The sequence below is a fragment of the Somniosus microcephalus genome, chromosome 11, assembly GCF_052327205.1.
Source record: "Somniosus microcephalus isolate GS21.2 chromosome 11, FLI_Smic_1.0, whole genome shotgun sequence".
NCBI lineage: Eukaryota > Metazoa > Chordata > Chondrichthyes > Squaliformes > Somniosidae > Somniosus > Somniosus microcephalus.
The window spans coordinates 72,938,690-72,950,988 of NC_140997.1; the positions used below are offsets into that span (position 1 = coordinate 72,938,690).

Here is a 12,299-nt window from a genome sequence, read left to right on the forward strand (position 1 = left end):
ATTTGTGGAAATATTCGCACACATTGAGACAGTACATCTTAATAAAGTCGTTCCCTGGAGTTTGGGCAATCACAAAAAGTTTTAAAATGGCCACAGAAAGCATTGGCCAAGATACTGGGGCTTAAAAAGCAGCTCGAGAGGTCTGTGTGTATAAAGTGGGAGGATCTACAGTGGCAGTCAATGACCTGCCAATCAAAGGGATATTCCCTTCGAAGCACTTGAAGTTGCTTATTTACAAGAGATTAGCCCACTTGAGAATGACCGCAGGACAATCGATTTGAAACTGCTTCTGTTTACACAGCCATTCAGAGCTCTCTCAGACAATGATAGACTGAAATCATGGAACGGATTTTGATTTGCGACAGTTTAAGAACTGAATGGGTTTAAATCACCCATCATTCTGGACAATAGAGCAGTTGCATTTCCCTTTTGTTTTAGCCGAGGTGGGCTCCGGATGTGGGCGGGAACATTTTGGCCCCACAATGCACACACACTAACCCAGTCCAACCACTGAGTTAGCCAATCACAGCTTTTCTCTTGTGAATTGGAAATTTTTGGGCGCAAATTTTCCAGACAGTCAAACAGCAGGGGGGTTGGGGGGCTCACCAGGTATATGTGATAGCTCCCGAGAAGCTAATCGCTCTCTTTTTACTTCCTGGGACCACAGGTGAGCCTCTCTCTCACACTCTCTCTCTCTCCCTGTGAGCAGAGTTTCTGACTCCTCAGCAAAGCAACCTAGTAAGGAGTTAGGAGATGGTAATTAAGGGGATATTGCGAAGATTGTTTAATTTACATTGTAGCCATCTAATCCCTCATTTTTACCGTCTGCATTCCCCCATTTAAGCAATTTTACTGTAATTACTGTGTTCGTGTGGTATAGTTTGATATTTGATTATAGTTTCTTTTAGTTAATAAAGCTTGATTTTTCCTCTCATCCAGACCATTTGTCCGTTTTAATATCATTAATTATAAGTCCTTCAGTCAGAACTGGAAGATGGGGTAGCGATTCAAAACCGCTGTTTTAAAATTGGTTTATTGGAAATTGGTTTACAGTGTAGCAGCAAGCTGCCTGACCAGGTGAATTGCCGTAAACCAGGTAAAAGATTGGAATTGGTCAGAGTGCAGGCAAAGGCTGCAAGACCAGGTAAATTACCTTAAACCAGTTAAAAGATGCCCCCCTACACAGCTCTCCTTCCCCCATTGCAATGCATTCAAATCATGTGGGTCAAACTATAGTCTCCACCACTTATAGCAGGCGTGTTCATGTGGACACGATCTGCCTGCTATATGCGATGGCTGGTATGACGGCCATTGCATGCTCACTGTGGGTATTTATCACTCAATTCATAAAATAACAGCAGAGAAGGCTATTGGCCCATTGTGCTTCTTTAAAAGAGCTATCTAATTAGCCCCACTCCCCTGTTCTTATAGACGTTACCCTCACTGGGTGTATTTACCTCAGCCAAACTGCCCAGGAGAATCTTCTTGAAAGTGTTTCAAAGGAGACACGCCGTAAACAATGAGTTATGGCACCAGCTGGGAGAGAAAGTCTGGCTCCGGCGCGGACTCCGGGTAAACTGGGCAGGTCAGTGACAGGTAAAAAATCCCTTAGACAGAGAGAGAAAACCCGCTGGTTCTCAGCAACCTCCCTGCCACAGGAATCTGCAGTGCTGATATCAATCATAGGAACAGGAGATCCCCTCGAGGCTGTTCTGCCATTCAATTAGATCATGGCTGATCTGTATCTTAACTGCATCTACCCGCCTTGGTTCCGTAACCCTTAATACCCTTGCCTAAAAAAACTATCAATCTCAATATTGAAATTTTCAACTGACCCCCAGCCTCAACAGATTTTTGGGGAGAAAGTTCCAGATTTCCACTCCAGTGTGTGAAGTGGTTCCTGATATCATTCCTGAATGGCCGAGCTCTAATTTTAAGGTTATGCCCCCTTATTCTGGACACCCCCCCCACCGAGGAAATAGTTTATCTTAATTTGCTGCATCAAATCCTTTAATAATCTTAAAGCACTTCAATTACATCACCCCTTAATCTTCTATACTCAAGGGAATACACGCCAATCATTAGCTTACTTTCCAATATAACACTGGCCTCCAACTGTTCCTGCCCAAAATAAGTGGTGGAGATTGTACTTGATTGCACTGTCAAAAAGCTTTGTTAAAATCTACATATTTACACCAGAGTTTACTTTGTCCACTAGATTCATTGCCCGGAATTTTCTCATCAAAAAACTGGTGCGTTTGGAGCGTGGGGGCAGTTAGTGTTAAAAATGTGAATCCCGACCTGATCCCACCTACAACCCGCCCACTTCCGGTTTTACTGGAGGGGGGACAGGGGTTGGACGGGGTTGGGCAGCCAACCCGCTGCCAGGGGGCGTTACCTCAATTTAAATATTGTACTGAGGCTGGAAGACTATTTTCCCCTCCATTTGATTTTTCACTGCCTGTGGACAGGTTTCACACAATTCGTGAAACCCTGCAGTTAAACCAAGGCGGGGACTGCTGCATCCACGAGGTTATTAGCTTTATACCAACCTCTTGGATCCAGGGTCCCTGCCTAACGCACCCACCCCTGTGATCGGAGACCCCCGACGAGGCCTCCGATCACCTCCCCCCCCCACCACCACCAACGATGATGAGGCCGGCCCCAATCCTCTGGTCCCCCACAATCCCTGGTCGACCACCAACGCCACCGCCCCCACTTCAATCCCCGCTTGCCTGCCGATCCCCGACCACCCCCCGATCCCTGCCCAGCGCCTCCCGATCCTCCAACTCCACCCTCCCCCGATTCTCACCCCCTCCTGATTGTAAATCCCCCTTCACTGATCCTGACCCCAGACCGACCCCTCGCAACCAAGGTCTACCTGCCGCCTGCATTCAGTCAGCCTTTCAAGCTGGCTAGCTGCGGGCGGGAAACCGAGGCCTCGCATTCAAATTAGGCCTGGCCGGTAAAATCGGCAGGGCTTGCGGGAAACCCTGCCTCCCAGGTTTCCCACCCGTCTTGGACCCCCCCCCCCCCAACCAACCTACCTGAACACAATTCTGGCCAATATTTCTTCAAGGAACTCCAAGATTTCTCAGGCATGACTTTCTCCCCAACAATATACTGACTCCCTCTTATTATTCCATATATCGCCAGGTACATCGTTATGCCCTCCTTTAGGATGCCCTCTAATGTCAGGCTCTCTGCCTGTAGTGCCTGGTGTTATCCTTATGCCCCTTTTTACAAACTGATGTTACATTCAGCCTTCTTACATTCAGCCTTCTCCAATCCTTAAATCATCCCTGTCTGCAAAGATTCCCTATAGCTACTCACCAGGTGTGACCGATTTCATTAGTTACTTCCCATGTAACTTCCTAGAACTAGCAGTTACATTGCTCTTGAAACCTGTCTAAAACAAATTGTAGCTTTATGCTGATATGGCCACTGGCTGAGAGAGACCTGTGCTATGGGAAATAGTAGACACTGAGCAATATAAAAGCAGCTGAAATCATTATTTGTCACTGTCTCTGCGATGCTTATGACATTGTAGCCATTATAGACTTCTGTATTTCCAATTTTGTCCTCAAGAATCTGGATTACAAAATTTTGAGGCACTCATTATTTCCTTGTGCTCATATATTCTGCCAGTTTACCTGTTGCATCAATGCCTGCGCTCCAATTGCCATCCACCACCCCTTTGTCTCTTCCGTAACATGTAGGCTCTGTATGGTTTCTAGCTCCATCACATTTTTAAATTTTCCCTCATTTTCAGTCTTCTCAATTTGCCTCTCCGCCATGCCTCGATAAATTTAGCTCTTCCCCCTAATCCCACTTAATCCCATTAATTCCCCTGGAATATATGTTTCACTATCAATATATCTTGTTATGGTTTTAAAGTATTTTCATTTAAATACAAACATCATGGCACAATTAAATATAAATTGCACTGCTGCACAAAACAATTAGAAAACATCTTGCTCCAACACCATAAACATAAACTAATGAGAGCAGCTTCTCACCACACAAGCACAGACAGTACAATGTCAAAACTTACATTAATCATGGATATTCTATACCAAGAGATCTATGCTAATCAATTATCTAACCAGGTTTCTGTCCTACCTGTGCAATAAATAGTCTTAGCGACAGTTGCCATGACAATGCTGGTCATTCCTGTGCCTGCCCCCAGCTCCAGCACGGTGCAGCCTTGGAATAGGTAGCCATTATTCAAAACGTAATCAGCAAGGAGGAAAGCTCCACGCCATACCTGCAGACAGGAAGATTGCAATTAAAAATTATTGTTAAAAAGAAAAATATTTAATTTCAACTTTGTAAGATGTATATATTGTACCTGCTTTCCAACATCCTCTAGCGTTGTACTCATAGTGTGTTCTGTAAAAAGGAAATAACACATTTTATTTGATGAGACAAACCTCACATGCCGTTCACAACATAAACATAATTAATCGCATCGCCTGAACAGCATTAAGTAGGTTCATGAAGAATTCCAATCATAATTTCAGTTTTAATGTGACAGCCATAATGTCCATGAAGTCCACAATTCCCTTTTCTGCATTTATCTATTACGTATTCAAACCACTGAGCAGGTCACATTACATTTCAAAATGTAATTAAATGTCATACTATCCAAATGGGAAAACCTGTTTTAACATTTACCCGAGTACCTGTAAATCACAGTGTGATAAGTGATTTCAATATTAATGCTCAAGTAACATTAGCAGCTAAAACGACAGACCTGAATTTGCACCATAGTAATGACGTATTAATGGTGTGTGCCATTGTTCAGATGTAAAAGTTCCAGAAAATAACGGAAAGAGAAGCCAGGAGTTGTGTTGCGCCATAGTTTGCTGGTACATTTTTTCCCAACTTATTTTAAACAATGAGTACTGGGCATATGGAGTGAGGCTTTGGCTTAGTGGTAACATTTCCATCTCTGAGTCAGAAGGCAAATACAAAGGTTCAAGCCCCAGTCTGGCGACTGGAGATTAGAATATGGTCTCTAAATATTGGGTTGACATCCACTGGGGTACTCGCATCAGGACAGAGTGACCACTGGCTCAGTGTTAGTGTATTTGCCTCTGAATCAGAAAGGCTGGGTTTGAACCCTACTCCAGACAGCCCCAGCAAGCAGAGACCTGGGTGCTGGCTCTGAACACTGGGTTGATGACCAGCAGGAGTAGTTGTGTCTGACAGATGTGGGTGAGGAATGCACCTCAGCTACTCTTCCCTTGTAAGTAGTTCAAGAATATCAGGTACAGCCCTGGAGCTAGGATCTGCCCAAGGGCAGAACACAGTGGACCAACTGGACGTATAAAAAAACCTGAATTTATATTACACATCAGTTTCAGAAACCTTCAAATATACAGGGAATCAATTTAAAGAAAAAGCTGGTATTTATTTAGAGCCTTATCAGATCTCAAACAACCCAAAATTCTCAAGTAAAAGAATTATTTTGAACTAATAAAAGAATTGTTTTGAATTGATTGGCAAATGCAGGCTCTAATCTTATTACTTCTACTCTATATGCTGAAGTCCATTCCTTTGCTCATAGGAACAGGATTCGGCCATTCAGAAGGCTGTAGTTAACCTTCATACAGACCTGTACATACTGTCCGTTGCTTTTGCAGCCTTTTAATTCTAACTTTTTAACTACAGAATTAATATAAAATGGAAGCAAATACAAGTGTAAAATAGATTCCCTTTCTCAATCTTAATCTCTCAATACCCTTACCTAACAAAAATCTTTCCATCTCAAGTCTTGAAAATTTCAACTGACCCAGAATCCACAGCCTTTTGGGGGGAGAGAAGTTCACACTTCCACTACCCTTTGTGTGGAAAAAGTGCTTCCTGATTTCACTCCTAAATGGCCTAACTCTAATTTTAAGATTGTGTCTCCCTGTTCTGGACTCCCCCACCAGAAGAAGTAGCTCCCTCTATCATCATTTTAAACATCTCAATTAAAATTAACCATGAACCTTCTAAACTCAAAGGATTACAACCCAAGGTTATGCAACTTGACCTCAATTTAACCCTTTAAGCCCCAGTATCATTCTAGTGAATCTGAGCTGTACCCCCGCCAAGGCCAATACAACCTTCCTGAGGTGCGGTGCCCAGCACTGAACGTAGTACTCCAGATGGCGTTTGATCAAGGCTCTATACAACTGAAGCATAACTTCCTCCTTTGTAATACAATTCCTTTGAGTTAAAGGCCAACATTCCAATAGCCTTTTTGATTACTTTTTGCACCTGTACACAAGGTTTTAGTGATTTGTGTACATGGACACCCAAATCACTTTTCTCCTCAACAGCCTCTAGTCTCTTGCCATTAAGAATATATTCCAAGTTTTGTCTTTCTTGGATCCAAATTGGATTACCTCACCCATCTCCAAAATTGAACACCATCTGCCATAGTTTTGCAGAAGCCTAAGTCCCTTAACTTCCTGCTCCCATCTACACAACTTGCCGTTCTCCTCCTAACTTAGTGCCATCTGAAAACTCTACTCCTTCATCCAAGTCATTGATATATATTGGACAGCAAGCAATTAGGAAGGCAAATGGTATGTTAGACTAAAATCTAAGAGTAAGGAACATAAGAATTAGGAGCAGGAGCAGGCCATATGGCCCCTTGAATCTGCTCCGCCATTCAATAAGATCATGACTGAACTTCTACATCAACTCCACTTTCCCTTGATTCCCTTAGTGCCCAAGAATCTATCGATCTCGGTCTTGAATATACTCAACGACTCAGCATCCACAGCCCTCTGGGGTAGAGAATTACAAAGATTCACAACTCAGTGAAGAAATTCCTCCTCATCTCAGTCTTAAATGGCCGTCCCCTTATCCCGAGACGATTACCTCAAGTTCTAGACTCTCCAGCCATGGGAAACAATCACTCAGCATCTACCCTGTCAAGCCTTCTAAGAATTTTATACATTTCAATGAGATCACACCTCTTTTAAACTACAGAGCTCCCCCACAATTGACTTTATACTGACAGGGCGATCATTTCCTGGTTTCTCCCTCCCTCATATCTTAAATAATGAGTGACATTTGTAATTTTCCAATCCAAGGGCACAATTCCTGAACCTAGAAAGCTTTGGAAAATTATGAGTAATGTATCTGCAATTTCCTCACCTATTTCTTTTAATACCCTGGGATGGAAACCATCAGGTCCAGGAGAGAAGTCCCATTACCATGCTTTTAGCTTATATTAAATCCACTAATTTCCTGCCCTTGACTTAATTTTAGGTTCCATTGTGTCGGTTATTTTGTCCTCTTCTTCCACTGTGAAAGTGGATACAAAGTATCCATTTAACAAATCTGCCTTTTACTTATTATCCATTATAGTCTCACCTGCATCTATCATTAATGGGCCCACATTCCCCCTTGTTACTTTCAAATTACTTATAAAAGCTTTTTACTGTGAGCTTTGATATCTCTTGCAAATTTTTGTTCACATTCCCTTTCTGCACCTCATTAAAAGCACCACCCACCCCAAGGCCTCTTGCTCAACCTAAACTCCTGGTGTTTGGCCCTCTCACACATTGGATCACTGCCTGTTCCCCTCTCTGCTCCTGAACAACTCCCAAGTATCCTCTCCTCACTTGCTGTTCCAAGAGCTGGTACACTCTCCCCCCTGTCAACTTACCCCTACCCTGACAAAGGCCAGACTGGCGTGTTCCTGGCTATAACCCAGTTTTAAGAGAACTTAAAAGCCATTTCCCAGATCATGGCTTAGAACGCAGGACTGTCTGGGAACAGATGCGACTTACCATGAATACCCAAGAGACATTACTTAATTGTTTAAAGTACATAGTGTGCTTATACTGTTGACAAGTATGTTATAAGTGCACTAATTGTTTTAAATGAAGACAGTTGCTAGCTCAGTGCTAGAAAACTCAGCTTTGAAAATTATTTAAAACTTGTGGGAGGGGATTGGGGTCAGGATGAATCCTGCATCCTTTTCCTGCCAAAATACTGCAAGTATACAAACACCCTAATACTGCTGGATCCTGCCCTCTCAATGACAAAACCTCCCCACCCCAATATTCCCATATCCTGGGACCAGACACCCCTGCTCCCAGGACTCTATCAAAGATCTCAAACCCAAGCATGCCCCTCCAGTAGGCCACACCAAAGTTGCCCCTTCCCCGATGCTCCCATTCTGTAATATTCCCATCCCATTTCTTCCAGCCTCTGACACCCCTCTCACTATGGTCATATCCACAACCTACCACCCCATGTTTGCATACCCCAGCACCCACCCCCCTCCCAATAGCTTACCGTGTTCCCCAACGTCACCAAACCCCCCCCCTCCCCCAACTCCAAGATATCACTCCCGTTATTCATACACACTACAAAACCTTTATGTAGGTATACTTCCTGTCCATCACACGTTAGATGACCATCACACACTAGCCAATGCAAATTGCTGTGTCATACTTCAAATTGCAATGCATTAGAAAACTCTCCAAGAACACAAAATATCAGCAGGTACTTAAATGACCATCACACATTCGAAGCCAGAGTTCCAATGTCCATATTTAACTAACCTTTGACTGAACTCTCTCACTGTTTACTTATCAATTAGACATTGTGGTCTTAAATGGCACAAATCTAACAGCAGAGTAATACATTACCCTAGATTTTCTGCTCGAGTTACACTGGCTCCCCAGTGAAACTTTAGCAAACTTGATGGGAAATTCTTCGAGAGCTGCTCCATCAGTTCCTCGCTCTCCCCTGCCAGACATAACAGGAAATGTACAATGGGCCGTATTTTCCGATTGGAGGCCTCCTGCGAGCAGAGGCCTCCGATTTGGAAAAATCTACGAACTTAGAGGGCTCCCGAGGCGCCTATACTTCTGCTCCTGGGCCTCTCCAAACACCAAGTGTGCAGGGCCCACGTATCCGAGGTGCAGGCAGTTCGCACGCGTCCCTGGGATCACATGGGCCATGGGGAGCCAATAGAAGGGAATCTCCCTTCATACACTTGACAAATATATAAATGGAAATCACCCCAAAAACATAGTAAAACTTAAAATAAATTTAAAAAATCACCTTTTTAAAATTAGTTAAAATTATAATAAATTAAATTTTAAACTTAATTTTTTGAACAAAAGTTTTTTTTTTTTTTTTTTTAAACAGGGCTAAAAATAAACTTACCTTTTTTAAAGTATTTTTAAATGATACTTTTTTCAACTCTTATCCTGGTAAAAGCAGGCCTTATGCCCAACTCTTATCCTGGTAAAAGCAGGCCTTATGCCCAACTCTTATCCTGGTAAAAGCAGGCCTTATGCCTGCTTTTACCAGGCATAAGAATTCTAAGGTTTTTTTTTCTGCAGGCGGAGGGTCTCCAGAAAGCGGAGCTATCCGCCCGCAGAGGCCCTTCTCCAGGGCAGGCGTCCGATCGGTCAAGAACATTCTTGACAGATCGGAAATACCGGTTTTCAGCGTATGTACTGTGCATGCCTGAAACCAGCATTTCCGATGTCCCTACGGATGCGTACACAGCTCATACACACCCGTAGGTATCAGAATATATGGCCCAATATGTCTACCCATACATGGGCGGGCATATTCTAACTATGGAAATAATAAATACGTCATCAGATGTATTTTTCATCATTCAAACCGTAGCAATGCTGGGCACAAGGGTTGCTTGTACATCCCAAGTGCCCAGTGTTGATATATGTGGAGGGGCATTTAAAAAAGATAAAAGGCCAAAAAGCCCATGTAATTGATGGCAAGGCCATTAATTGCATACATTAGTGAGACTATTTTTTGCAAATGTTTAATTTTAGTTTATCAAGCAGCACAAAGGCTACCAGACAATAGGCTGCAGCCTGCCTCACAGTCATTATTTCCCCCCCCCCCACCCCGCTTCCCCATGGACTCAACAGCAATCCGGAAACCAGAAATATGTAATGTGGCCTAACCCCAGAGAAATCAACGGTTGGGGGGTGGGTGTTAAGGTCACATCCTTGTAGCAGGTGAAATTCCCATCCTGCCAAAGATGTGCAGGCATTCTGCAGTAGCAGAAAATCCAGGTCATTGTCTTTTACCAACTTTGACTTAACATGAGCAACGCCATAGGAAATTCATTAGCAATGTATTAAAATCTGTCACTCGGATCAGAAGTCACACCACTGACTTATGCTGTCTGCTTCTGACCTACACCAGAAATTTAACAAGCACTTTTCAACTTCAAACTCCTGATCAAACAACAATTAAACTCTGATTAACCTCAGCCTCTTTACTTAACACTAGTCAATCTCCCAGGGCATGCACACAGGCAGTCAAGACCATGTATTGAGGGCGGGAGATAATTGGACCAGGTGCATAGATATACTTCAGTCCCCATTTTAAAGTTATATATTCAGTTCTTATTTTTATATTTCCATTAAAAATTCCAATTCCATATTGATAATGGAAACTGCCTATGCAAACTTATCACACTAAGTGCAAACTCCCTCCAATGGTGCCATTGCAGCACACCGACTGTTGGGGGGCGGGGAAGAGAAGGGTGTTATATAGATTTATACTTGTGGCCTTAAACAATTAAAAAAAAGAGGAAAGCCAGTCTGACCTGAACATTGATTTCAAAAATGCACAATAACACCAGGCCAACTTAAAGCAACACATTTTTAGCAGCAGAATAATAGTGTGTGTTACATGATGTTTCTGTCCTTTTAAAGTATTCTATCTTTTGACTACCATTTATTATATATTGTAAATAGGTAATGCTTTAATAAGATTTCCAATGTTAATCGGAACAGTTGTCACAGCTCTGTCATACCACCACATGGTGCTGTATTGTCTCTTCCCCACAAATCATTCAAAATGCTTTCTGGAAAAAAAATTCTTGCCATTTTTCTTCTGCAGTAACTGAAATTTCTAAAGTAAGGTTTTAAACAAAATAAAACACATATTTCACAAAAACATGATGAAATTTATCCAACTCAATGTCTTTTTTTTAATCCATGTCTCAGGCTTATTTGCAGCCCTTCTATTGGACTTCGAATGGTCGTGTGCCAGAAGGGACTCAGATTTTTGGCCCAAATAATTCTAAAATGTTGGAATGATAAGAGTTACAACAGCTCTGCAGCTGATTTTAAATATCAAAGCTGAAGGATAAAGGAACTGGCCCATTGTCAACCCTGCAACAGTTATCAATAAAGACAGTCATTGTAGACCATAAGCAGAACAAATATTTTCATCATTTACCAGATATTTAAACATTCAACTTAACTAGATTCCCATGTTTTTATTCATAGAGACCACCCATTTTAACAGTATGGAATGGCTGAGGATTTAACAGTGTAATTTGTTCCATCACGTAATACACATAGCATGCATAAGAGCATTTTTACTGACTTACCTATTCTGATCTCATTGCAAATACCGCAGTCCTCTTCGTTCTCCTCACAGAAAAACTCCTCCCCTTTACTTATGATTGTGGGATACACTTTCTCTCTCCATAGATTTTCTTCACCAGAATGAAGGATGCCAGTAGGTCTTCTAGTAACATCCAGATCTCCATCATCATCGAGCAAGATTTCAGTGCGTACCATCTCCTTTCTCTCGCCAACTTTCTGTTCATGAGCAGCAGCATTGCTGCAACCAACTTGACCAGTTAAAGCATCATCTACATCAGTTTCTTCATTGCTCAGGCGCTCTAAATCATCTTTGCTGCAGGCATTAATATTTCGTAGGATTTTGAACTTTGACACAAAAACTGCAGAATGAATTTTTAAAAAAAATTTAGTCGTGTTAAGTGGTTAATGTGCAACATGTCACCAATTTCAAAGCACTAATGTACATTTTTGCAACAGCAATGATGTATTAGTTGCATAAATGTCACAGGTTACAACAATTACTTAAATGATAAAAAAATATGCAAGTTCAATTCCTTAAATTGATAAAATATTTTAACAGTTTGTCATGAGAATTGTGACAAATTAAGCATTTTTGTCTGTTGGATTATACATTGGTTTCTCTATTGCTGGCTACAGTACCCACAGGGTTTCTACACGTTACAGAAATTTATTTTACTAGCCTGGGATGGAAAAAGGAGTCACTTCAGATGCATTATTCTTTAGAAGCATTTCCTAACACCTTTCTGTTTAGATATAATTTTATTCTTGGTCAGCTTGGCACCTTGGTCGGGTACGGACAGGCGGTGAGGTGTCATTGCACAGGCTAGGAACCCATAGAATCATACAGCACAGGAGGCCGCCATTCGGCCCATCATGTCTGTTCCGGCTCTTTGAAGGAGCTAT

General features: G+C 42.1%; 1 protein-coding gene across 16 annotated transcripts in view; it reads right to left on the minus strand.

Annotated features, from left to right (window-relative positions):
* mettl22 (methyltransferase 22, Kin17 lysine) overlaps window positions 1-12,299 on the minus strand; it is a 135,275-nt gene that overhangs the window by 69,917 nt on the left and 53,059 nt on the right. For 14 of the 16 annotated variants that reach the window (XM_086000879.1, XM_086000876.1, XM_086000884.1 and 11 more), the window contains exons 3-6: window positions 11,399-11,755; window positions 4,352-4,392; window positions 4,123-4,267; window positions 607-735 (exon numbers count right to left, since the gene is read on the minus strand). In XM_086000879.1, coding sequence (XP_085857005.1) covers window positions 607-735; window positions 4,123-4,267; window positions 4,352-4,392; window positions 11,399-11,755 — 672 coding nt within the window. The remainder of the gene's footprint in view (window positions 1-606; window positions 736-4,122; window positions 4,268-4,351; window positions 4,393-11,398; window positions 11,756-12,299) is intronic. The other 2 variants (XM_086000887.1, XM_086000877.1) reach the window with 1 other exon arrangement.